The sequence below is a fragment of the Cavia porcellus genome, unplaced genomic scaffold (genome assembly GCF_034190915.1).
Source record: "Cavia porcellus strain 051 isolate PalLab524CR breed Dunkin Hartley unplaced genomic scaffold, mCavPor4.1 scaffold_12, whole genome shotgun sequence".
Lineage (NCBI taxonomy): Eukaryota > Metazoa > Chordata > Mammalia > Rodentia > Caviidae > Cavia > Cavia porcellus.
Genome location: NW_026947495.1, coordinates 30,909,024 through 30,921,497, shown reverse-complemented (window position 1 = coordinate 30,921,497; position 12,474 = coordinate 30,909,024). Strand labels below are relative to the sequence as shown.

At 29.4% G+C, this 12,474-nt stretch overlaps 1 protein-coding gene across 7 annotated transcripts in view; it reads left to right on the top strand.

The window, feature by feature from the left end:
* The window catches only part of Lrp1b (LDL receptor related protein 1B), a 1,703,137-nt gene that overhangs the window by 1,483,703 nt on the left and 206,960 nt on the right, over positions 1–12,474 (top strand). For all 7 annotated transcript variants that reach the window (XR_010050782.1, XM_063259026.1, XM_063259028.1 and 4 more), the window contains 3 exons: positions 2,665–2,787; positions 4,683–4,864; positions 10,695–10,894. Coding sequence is in view for 6 of the 7 variants with exons in the window: in XM_063259026.1 (XP_063115096.1) it covers positions 2,665–2,787; positions 4,683–4,864; positions 10,695–10,894 (505 nt within the window). In the remaining variant the exon portion in view is untranslated. The remainder of the gene's footprint in view (positions 1–2,664; positions 2,788–4,682; positions 4,865–10,694; positions 10,895–12,474) is intronic.

The following is a 12,474-nucleotide window of genomic DNA, read 5'->3' as shown; positions in this document are numbered from 1 at the left end:
AGAATGATTTATCATAATATCTCATTTTCTTCATTTTAGTCATTAATAATATCATGAAATTCTATTGTGTGTAATTAAACATCTGATAGAAATTTTTCGTGCCATATATATTCTAAAATGTAAATGTTGCACTAGGCATTATAGCTTCAGTTCACATACCATGTTTGAAAATGTACTTTAGTACATAAATTTGATGAATGAAAATTAATCAAGGAACTTTCTAATACATTGCCCAAATCATTTCTAACAGTTTTTTTTTTCAATAAAATCTCATACAGACACAAAATACAGTTTCCTAAATTAATCATCTCAAACTAAAGGGTGCACATATTCAGGTATAGGAATGAAAGAAGCAAATAGGATTTTGATGAAACCAATTTTCAGCTCGAAACCCCTGAGATGACTCTGGTTTTCAGACATTATTTGGCCATAACTCTGGCTGTTTTAATGCTACATGCATAAGAGTCTACAAAGACAGCATTGATCTATATTTTCTTTAGGGATTCAGAACAAAAAATATAAAAATCTGACCAGCTTAGATAGATTGTTATTTTGAAATTCATAACTTCAATTACTATACATTTATAGGTTTAATTTATTTTACTTGAATTGATCAATTTGGAATTAGATTGTCATTATCTAAACATTATTGTTCATATGAGAGTAGGAGGTTTTTACATGGCTGGATATTGTGGATAAATACTTGCTAAAATTAGAGTCAAGTTTTTCCTCTATTTTTTCCTGTAAACCCCTCTAATTTACTGACCTGATTTGGCAAGCCATCACAGAACCCTAAGACAAGTTCATTTTCCCCCTGAAAAGAAAGCCATTTTACTAAAAATAGGATATTGCAAGCTATTAGTGAAGTACTTTTCTTGAGCCTTAAAATTTGTCCGTAATATATTCAATTTATATTTTAGAATTTCAATTGTGTTTTCATAGTCAGCTTTCTATATATGTATAACTTAATGCATTTAGTTAGTTAAGGGATGCTCCAATTTTAAACATGTGGAGCAAAATTTAATGCATCTTTGATCTATAAATCTTAATTCCTTTTTATCATTTATAATAATTATTCTTAATAAGTAATATTGTCAGTAAGAAATGTTCTTGCATCTTTTCATCTGGGCTGAGTGAGAAATTTGGAGCATTTTTTTTTTCCCCTGTTGGAATCTCTTTTTTATTACAAATGGCAGGCAGTTTTGTGAGGTGTGGGTATTTCAGAAGATCTTCATAATTGAGAGACAAAGACAAATACATTGCTGACTTGAGCCAAATGGAAGCATAAGAGCTGAACTTTTGAGGTTCACATCTTTATTACTAGAGTTTACCCTGCCATAAGAAAAATAAAGAACTACTTGCCAGAACCCGCTCTGACTTACTTCTGTAAATAGACAACTTTTGTCTTGTAAATTGTTGAAAAGAAATAAAGTCCTACCAATAATCACTTAGCCTTGGCCTGGATCTTCCAAAACATCAAAAACATCTATGGCAGACCTGGGAATGCCCATTGTTTCTGTCCCTTTTCCCCTAAACAAAATCAAAGTGAACAAAAGTCTTGTCTCCTAATCGGTGCTAATTCTTACCATAAAAGTGTAAGTACTTTGAAATTTAAAATTTAGTGTATCTTTGGGGCATATAATAACATGAACAAGTATAAATCGGTAAAAGACTTGATGAAGATCTCCTGGGGATTTGCCAAGTGTCTATTCTGTCAACTATTTTCCTTTAGATAAGAACTTATATATTAACAAAATATTTTGTCCTTAAGATGAACGTATACAATTGAACTTTTGACTTAAGTTTTGTTAGTCCATTAAAGTCTCAAGTTAGGTCAGAACTAAACTAGTTCTTTATAAACCCTTGGAGTAATTCACAAGCTAATAACATTACAGAACCTACAACAGAATCCACAAATCAAACCAAACAGCAGGATGACCAAACTAAAAAGTTGTAGCATCAGAAACTCAAAGGCTGAACTTATTTTTCATTTGATTGCCTAACCTTGGAATGCTATGAGTCAGAAGGGAGTGATGTATTCACATTTTCACCAAATGAAATCAAAGATGTTAAATATTCAAATCCTCTTTGGTCAAATATTCACCTAAGGTTATAACTTTCAAATTCTAATATGACAGTCTATTGCCTAAGGGGCCATTTGAAGCATTAAAAAAGAGAAATTATTTATGATGTTGAGATAAGAGCTTTTGGTTAGAGTCACATTTCTGAGCTTTCTTATCTAGCTTATCAGATGGCTATCTGGGGAAAAGTTTAGTTCTACAGAGAACGTCTCCCTTTACCATTTAGCTCACTGTTCATTTCTGCTTTCTCCATAGAACAGGCTAAAATGTCATGTATATGTCAAATATTAACCCAATTGTTAGCTATTTTTCCTTAAAACCAAATTTGCCCATTTCATTGGACTCTAAACCACTTTGAACATTGAAAAATGTGTCTCATTTTATATATTTCCAAATTATCCACCTTTTAAAGTGTATACTATGGAGTACATGTAACCATATAAGATGCTTTTAAAAAGCATTAGGCACAAATGTAAGTTATTTCAATAACTATTTGTATTTAAAGGAAAATGAATTTCATGAGCTCTTAAAACATTTTAAAGTAATTTCTGTTACTGAAATTACATTCTTTTTTCATTTTTAGGGTCTAAATAATGTTATTGCTATAGATTTTGACTACAGAGAAGAATTCATCTATTGGATTGATTCTAGTAGACCTAATGGAAGTCGCATAAATAGAATGTATTTAAATGGAAGTGACATTAAGGTAACAAAATATTGCAATGATGAGGTTACTGAATAATTTATTTGAATGGTTGAATAGAATCTTAGTTTATTTTATGGTAACTTGTAGATTATATTAGTTTGGTTTCAATTTCATATTTTTTGTTGTGTAAGTTAATAAATACTTTAAATAGGAAATATAAAGATTTTATTCTTGTGTTCTATTAAGACACTACTTGCAATAAACTAAAAATCAAATTATTGAAATAAAATGTAGAATGCCTAGCAAACTTGAGGGTTATAAATGATTAGTGATTAGAGATTAGATATTAATGATTAGAGATTCAGGAATGTAGATTCTAATAAAAGGAAAGATGACAGTGAGAATTTGTGATTGAAAATAAATTAAATGATGGAGTTAGATTTAAATGAGAAGACTTACAAACTTCTAAAGATGACAATAATTGAATGAATTAGTATAAAATCAAGATTATTGATACAAGTTTACTATTAAAAAGTGACATTTTAAAATGAGTTACTTCCTACTATTTTTGTATTTTTTGCATTTAAAATGAATTTATTAGCATTATGTATCTGCAATAAGATTTAAATATTTTGTATTCAGATAGAACAACTCAAATATTGTAACATTCTGTTAATCCTATATAATGCCACATATAAAGTTCTTGTGGAAGCATATTTAAAATATTAATGAATCATTAAAACATTTATATACTGCATCTTAGGTTCAGTTAAGTCAGGATAACTGTAGTTAGTGGTTTATAAAATGATACATCAATACATGTTAATGATAGGGTATCCAATGGCTAGAGAGGACAGTAAAATAATTTCTTTTATAATTTAAATACAACCTGTGAAGGTTACATTATTCAATTTTGAGCATTTTATAAGATATTTAAATTTTTCATTGCTTTTATGTTTTTTTATAATCTTTTTGAGTTTTTAAGTATACTGTCCTTGCCATTTTTGTTCTATCATTACTCTATATAAGTTTGTGAGATGATTCTTTTTATAAGATCACTATTTGTTGATAGTTAAATAGTTAATTATCAGCTTTCTAGATTTTGAGATTGGTAGAATAAAGAAGCAAATATGTCTTAAAATCAACACTGTAGATAATATCTTTAATTGTTACAGATGCTGATATTGTTATCTTTCTTTGCTTGTTTGTTATTGATGTCATTAGGGAAAATGATAGCTGTAAAATTTGATTAATATTTTCTTATCTAACTTTATAACTATTAATTTCTATGCATCTCCAAGATTCAGTTCTATATTTTACATGGTCCTAAAATCTATAAGAATAAAGAATGATCTGTCATTCAGAACAAGAATGATGGGTCATTTCATATGTATGTTATTTTTACAAAGAAAACCAATATTTTTTTACTGTATTTAATTTGATGTGGCTTAGAATTTATAATAATTTCATATATACTTTTTATTTGCCTTGGACTAGTTTCGCAATATATTGTACCCAAATTTATTTGTGTTTTCTTTTTTTTTTTTTTCTGTAGTCAATGAAATAGAGCAAAAGTAACAAGGAGAATGAAAAATGCTATTGAAAAACAGGCTGTTAAAACTAAACAATGTCAAAAATTCCTTCTGTCAATCATTTGGCCCATATTTAAGATGCTGAATAGGGAAACTTACAATCACTAACTCTGGATCTATCCATTAGCTTTTACGTGGGTGGTATTGTTTATTTCTCCTTAACTCCACATGTAACTTCTAGAGCTCTGATTATATATTAATTTTCCTCAAACAAAAATAATTGCATTGTGATCAATCTTCTTCTTAACCAAACTCCACTTCCAATGTTAAAATAGATTTCTATGACTCCATAAAAATCAAGAATTGCTCAGGTTCCATTTTAGAGATTTACACTGTTAACTTCTTAAATTCTTATTTTGTTAGGTAGTGCATAATACAGCTGTCCCCAATGCACTTGCTGTTGATTGGATTGGAAAAAATCTCTATTGGTCTGACATGGAAAAAAGGATAATTGAAGTTTCCAAAGTCAATGGCTTATATCCTACCATCCTTGTTAGCAAAAGGCTGAAGTTTCCCAGGGACCTGTCTTTAGATCCTCGAGCTGGGTTTGTAACAAATGTTAAAACTCTTTAAGATTATGGTCTTTGGTGTAAATCTAGTTCTATAGGCAATTAACATGAAAATTTAATATGAAGTGTGAACGTGTAGAAATTATTGATGAAAAGTAAGAAAAAGTATGAAGACTATAACAGTGAAAAGCAAAAAGCATTTTTGCTTTTCAAAATTCTGCTTTTTGAGGTTTTAAACAACTCTCTTGAACTACTCAGTGTTTATTGTAGAATTTCATACAATGTACAGATTTTCCTTATATTAAATGTTTTTAAGTCTTAGAAAAAGACAGAGAAATAATAAAGGATTGAATCATATTTTACAGTATTTATTCTGGTCACAGGTATGAGCAGTATATTTCCTGCCCATTTATAGCAAAAAGCATAAGTAGTACCCATGGTAATAAATGACAAGGTGTATCAAATGTATTCAAAATAAATGGCAAATTGGGAATAATAGCAAAGGTTCACATAGGAGCTGTATACCATTTTGATTTCAGCATAAAGATGGGGAAAACCATTCAAAGGATCTAGCATAGCAGGCCGGAGGTTTCAGATGAGGAATGAGCATCCATTACAATGTCAAAACAGTCTGGGGTTTTTTTGGCTAAAATTCTATGTGTTATGACATTTCTAGTTCAATTTTAATTATGTCATGTTTGTAGTTAGGGAATTCATACCTTTCCAATTTTTTACTATAATTTATCATGTGATCAAAAATGATGTTTGTAGGTTTTTAACCCTCCAAATATATTTGTTAAAATGACAAATTTAGAGAAAGTTTATGTTTTAAATAGCCATCTATTTCCAGTAACAAATATTAAGATAACTATAATACATTATTGTGCTTTCAAAATTATTATACAAATATATTTTTCCAAAAAACTATACACCAGGTCACATTTAACAGTTAAATTTTAGACTTGCTAACTATTAAATCTCAGCTTTTGGGGCCCCTTCTAAAATAAATACACGCTAAGCATTATACCTTCTATAGGTTAATTTTATGAATTCATTTGGATAAAAGCAAAATTAAATAGGAAAAGACTTTTACCTTGTATGCATTTCGGTTTCCAGGTAATGGGCACCTTTGAGCTTTTTACTCTACATTTATACAGTAATTTTCTTATCTCTTTAAATATTTTCTTTACCATAGCAACAGGAAGTTAAACAGAGAGTAACTTTGTTTTACTTACAAGAGATTCATAAGAGCCTGTTTATGTGAATGTTTCAGGAAATAATGATTATCATCTATTTTCATTTATAAAGATGTGACTATTATAATTATTTTGCTTTTTGCTCAGAAACTATTTATTTTTGAGATTTGAAATCTGTGGGACTTTTTTTCAAAATCAATATAATTGAGTTAGCTTTCCATTTCATAACAGTTAAAATGTTTCACTTTTTCATGAAAGAAACATTGTCTGTTTAATAATAACCGTAGAATTTCCTGTTTATGAAGCAAAGACTGTATCATAGGCTAATAAATGCAACTGAGTCTAGCTTTAGGTTTTATTTCTCCCATGTACAGTTATTACACAATAACTGAAAGCAGTCTTAAATTACCAACAGCATAAACTCATACATTAAACCTGTCAATTAAAACAACAAAGTACTAAATTATTGTACATGTTATATAAAAAACTCCCTTAACTTAATTTTTGGGTAATAGTTGGATTATACTGTATATGACATATAATAACCCAATAATCAAATAAATTTGGATCTTTGAATGAAACAAAGCCATCTACTTGAATAGCAACAATTTAGTAGCACCTTTTTGTTTTTGCTGTTTTCCAAGTTTTCCAGAGTAAAACAATGAACAAGCTGGATTTTAATTTTTTGTAAAATGAGGTTCAGTTTGAAAATGCCATCAGCATATGAAAATTGTGCAGTCTTGCCTCACAAATGACAATTCAAAATGTAAGATCACTTAATAAAAATGCAATGAACCCTTCCTTGTATTTCAGATTACTAGTGTAATTTGCACGTAATTTTGATATGGCAATATTCTCTTTCTGTCCTGACACTTGTAAGTGATCAGCCAAGGACTCATTTAATGAACACTTTTCAGACTAGTGTAATAAAACAAAAAGCTTTTAGAACATATCTTGGTGGCTTTTTCTATATTTTATTTATAGAAGACCCATTATCACAGTATGAATTTAGATATAATAGTAACAGTGGTAAAAATACAAATAGGTCATCTTCCTATTTTTTACATTTAAATTCAGTTAAATTTTAATTTTTCTCAATTGTTTTATGTTAACCATCTAAAAATATAATCTAATATTTGAATCAGTTTTGTGATTTATAGTACTTTTATGTGACTGAAATAATTAAAATTCTCTATAACATTATCCTTTACAAAGGATGTGTATAATCATTTTAAAATACAGTGGAAAATATGATTAATTCTACAATTATAGTCAGCTTTTTTGACAATATTTCAGGTTATTATAACAAAAGACAAATACAAAGTATAGTTTGGATATTGTTAAATTCCTTGATACTCAATATTTACTAAATAGTAAATCAAGGACCTATGTTAAAGAAAAAAATATTACTCATGGTTTTACTAAACCTACATTTTTAGAATGTTATTAAAATATATCTGACACTTTTCTAATTAGAAATAAATATAAAAGTAAGGAACAGTGTCATTTTATCAATAGTAAGTGGGTAAAATAATTATAGTACAATGCAATTGCTCTTAGGGTAGAAAAAGTAGAAAACATGTCCACCTAAAGGTGAATCAGAGATAGCTTCCTGAACAATAGTGATAGGAAAGAAACAGGCAGGCATGCTGTTGTGCTTTAGGGCAGTTATTTCTGACTGAAAGGAGATGTGTGGTAGGAATACACAGACACACAGAGAAGCAGAACACATCCAACAAATTGCAAGGAACTCATACAGACTGAAAGACATCAGCTAGCCATATGGAACTGTGGAACCATTTCATTCTGTACAATAAAAGAGAACAAGATTAAGTCAAAACACAATACAACACAACCAAAATACATAAACAAATCCTTTAGCTAGAGAGAATACAGGAAAAGAAGCACATGCAAGAGAGGGAAACGATCAGTTCATAGACCTGTTTGGATTGAGAGTTTCCATACAAAAACAAGGAAAAGAAAAGTAACTACTTTTTCCGAAGCATTATATAAAATTAAAAACTATTCCAAGGTTTTATTACTTCAGACATATGTATTATACACAAAATCTCTGATAAAGATACAATTATTTTGAGTCATTGCCTTAACATTTAATGTCAAATTGGTTAAGTGCTTTCTAGGATCTTTTTTATACTACGAGATATTAAAATGGGATTTAATTCAGTTTTCAGGCTTTGGTCCTATGTTTTTCCTATTACATCTTGTCTGTGTTTCTAGTAACAAGATGATCTTATGTCATGAGCATAGTTTTTAAGTTACTTGAAAAAGAATAAAGGAAATAGAGCCAAAAATATTATACTTTGTTCCATTTTAACAATTAACCTTTTAAAACTATTACAATCAGCATTTAAGACTTGAATATCTGGAAATAGTGACAATTATCTAAATGTTTAAAAGTATTGATCACTTTCAAAAAAAGTTTCTATTTCTCACTGCTGGAAATCAAACCGAGGATCTCCTCACTAAGCTCTACCCTTCACCACATACCTTGATTTGCAGATTTTTTCTATTCTTAATATTATTTTAGAAAGTCCACAAAAAAGTAATCATAGAAGCTATTTTATTTGCATTATATGTGAAAGAAATATATGAAGTATACTTTATGCAACTGACCTCTTTAGCAACCATTGCAAATGTTAGTAGTGACACACAAATATATTTAGAAAGGTATTTTATGCTTCTGTATTTTAATTTATGCTAGTCCTTAAGCATAAGATTTCACCTGGAGAAATAGAAGAAGGGTATGCTAAGTAAACCTTTTAGCATTATGTGAATATTTTTAATGTCAAGGTTTTACCCTTCCATCTGTTTTGATAGTGAGTTGCTTTAGCAGAATGACCATGTCTTTATAAATGTTTGTGCTTACCATGGAGACTATAGAGTAATAATAATAAACAACAACAATAATAAATATATAATTGGCTTTAGACATCAGGTGTTATAGCTACTAGAACACTCTTACCTATACTTAAATCAATGCATTGACGTGTAAATCATCTGAATGTTTCAAAGACAGCTATCACAAGGCTGTGTTTACTGTGAAGGACTGAAAAGCATACTAAGATGAAATGTAGATTTCTAATTTCTGTAAGCACAGAAATACTTCTTTAAATTTTAAAATCACATAAGAAAACATTTTCCCACTTATTTTCAAATCCATACAGCTATCTGATTTCAGCATTCCTATATACTGAAAGAAAAATTCTTGGAGAATGAGTATCGATGATTAACGTTATAGCTCAGAATCAGAAATATTTTCAAATGAAGGTAATGTCTAAATATAAATAATTGCAGAAGAGAAATAAAAAATTCATCAGATTTCTATACAATTCATTTTAAAGAAATATATTGCAGTATGTGTAAATATAAAAGACATCTTGAGAATCACGGAAGTCTGTTGTTATGGTTACAAGCAGACATTTCTTTACAGACTTATCCTTTTTATAATTCACACAGTAGGTACTATTTCAAACTGACTTTTTTTTTAATGTGTGAACTTGAGTAAACATTGCAGAGTATCCACAGGGCAGTGTAGAACTATTCTTTCAACAAATTTTACTGAGGTTTTAATTACGAACTTCATAGCAAATTTTATACATAAGTAATTCCATAGGAGTTGTATTTTAAAAAGTAGCACTATCATTTTGTTTAGTGCAGACTAAGGATTTCATTGATGATATCAATATCACTGTCTTCATTTTTATGCCATTCTCTCTGAAATGTCCTGTACTGGAACTTCTAATAGTGTAATATCAGTGTTTTGTACTAAACTTTATGTGGTTATGACAAAAATTTTGTTTATCTATGTAGTTGGATATACACCCACAATACCATGTTGTTTTTGAATGCTTGAAATGTGGCTCGTGTGAGGATCTACCTATTCATGTAATTTTATTTTGTTTTAATCATTTTAAATTGAACCTCTTATAATTGGCTTGTGACTATCACACTGTCTTAGTTACTTTTCTCTTGTTGCCGAAACAAAATACCTGACACCTAACATTATAGAAAAATTTATTTAACTCAAGTGTGTAGAGGTTTCAGTCCATAATCATCTGGCCCCATTGTAGAAGGGATTGGAAGATGAGCATCATAGATGAGTAGAACTAGTTCACAGTAAGCAGAAGGCAGCAAAAGCAAGGAAGCAAGGGCATCTTTCTGCCCCTTTTAATTGATGTAGACTACTTCAGGTGCCTCTAATCCTAGCCCCTTAATGCTAGCATGGTGAATGAATTCCAGCATCACACACTCTAGATCCAGACATCTCTGAAAAAGCCCCATCTCTGACTGTGGGAAGCTTTGAGGAGATATCTAAACACAAGTTATTAAACACACTGTATATATTCAAACAAGTGACGCACATATCTTTATTATTTGTTTTAGATTTCCCATAGATAAGAAAATGAGCAAGAGAAAGTGACAGAGAAAAGTGCGGAGGAGAAAGAGGCAGAGCCAAAGGCATGAATACGGTTTTATTCATCTAAAGTTAGATAATTTATCAGTTTTGTTCAGTTAGCATTGGTTGACACATAAAATTATTCAGAATGATAGCAAGAATTAATCTGGGAACAGTTAAGCAAAACAAGTGAAATAATTGGTGATGTTTCATTCTTGTATCACTTGTAATCATTATTGATTCTCTTTCCTAGGTATTTGTATTGGATTGACTGCTGTGAGTATCCTCACATTGGCCGTGTTGGCATGGATGGAACCAATCAGAGTGTTGTCATAGAAACCAAGATTTCTAGACCCATGGCACTAACAATAGATTATGTCAACCACAGACTCTACTGGGCTGATGAAAATCACATTGAATTTAGTAACATGGATGGATCTCATAGACACAAAGGTAGTAACGCAAATGAGTCAGTGTGTTACTGGTGTAAGAAATTCATTTAAAACTATATATTTATTTTATATTATTTCTCTCATCACAACATCTTAATTCATGGTTCTATTACTAGACTCCATCACATTATTAAATTTTAAACAGATATATGTATTCAAAATCATATAATTTATAAATAATTTTGATAATATTTTTGTGTTATTTTCAAAAATTTTTAGTAAACATGTAATATAAACTCTCAATTATAATAGGTTATTATGCATACATTTTTACTACTATTTAATAAGATTTGTGTTCTCTCATTAATAGCTGAGTATAATTACTACTATCTAATAGGATTTGTGTTCTCTCATTTAAAGCTGAGTATATTTTTTATATGCAGAAGTATTGTCTAAAATTTATCTTTTAAAATATGGGCAGGATTAAATTTACTATTTTCTAGTCAACTGCAGCCACAAATATTAACATGAAAAAACAGTTTTCAAAAGACTAACATTCAAGAAATAATGTGAAAATGAATGAATACAAAATTTATAGATAATTCATTTTTTTACTTTTATGACTTAGTAGACAAAAAATTAATTAAAATTAAACCACAAAATGAAATAATTAGATATAGATGAATATTAGGAAAAAGGATAAGGAAGATTTTATTAGAGAAATGATAATTGAAGAAGTAATTAAAATAATAGTGGACAAAGATATAACAGAGAAGTGAAATTTGGAAGAAAAACATAATATGCATAAAAAAGACAAGTGAGTTCTCAGAAATTTTGAATGCAGACAATTTTTAAAGGGCTAGAATTTTCCCTAAGAAAAATAAGTGATTCATCTATTATTCTTTGGTGATTTCAAATCATCTCTATGACCAGGTAGATTGATTTCCAAACATCTCTTAATTGCAGTTTTCACTGAAAGGACCCACATAAAGGGTATGTGTTTATATTGTCTAGATTATGTGATTTCCTTGTTTTCTGGGGATTCAATCTGTGACAGAATTTCTGGAGGTGGAAAAAGAGTAAAAAATAGGAAGGGAGATGGTTATATTAAGCCGAGACCTTGAAAAACCATGTTGGTATGAAGAACTGAGTGGGATGAGGCCACGGAATTTCTTTTTTAAAATGAAAAAGAAAAGGCATTAAAGTCAAATTACAAGTAATTTTACCTAAATTTTTCTCAATTTGTGTTCAAACAGATGCACCCTTCTCACTAGAAAAGCCGACAGGAAGCTTTTAGAGATGATTTTATAAGGGTAAATATTTGGGTGAAACATTTATTTAAGTGTTGAATTGCAATTATTGCAATAAAAAAACTCATCAGAATACAATTTCAGTGAAGAATTATTTAAAGATCATTTTAGAATTTTAATTACAAGAAAAGTAATGTTGACAAATAGAATTCACACAGCATTCAGAAGTTATACCTTCCTAAGAGAGAATAATAATTAATTCTTTTGCATTATTCTTGGATTATATAATTGGAAGTTTTATTGTGAAAATTAGCATTTCCCTATGAAACAATGAGCATGTCCGCATTTAAACATTCACACAAAGTACTAGGTTATGGTGAATGTATTAATC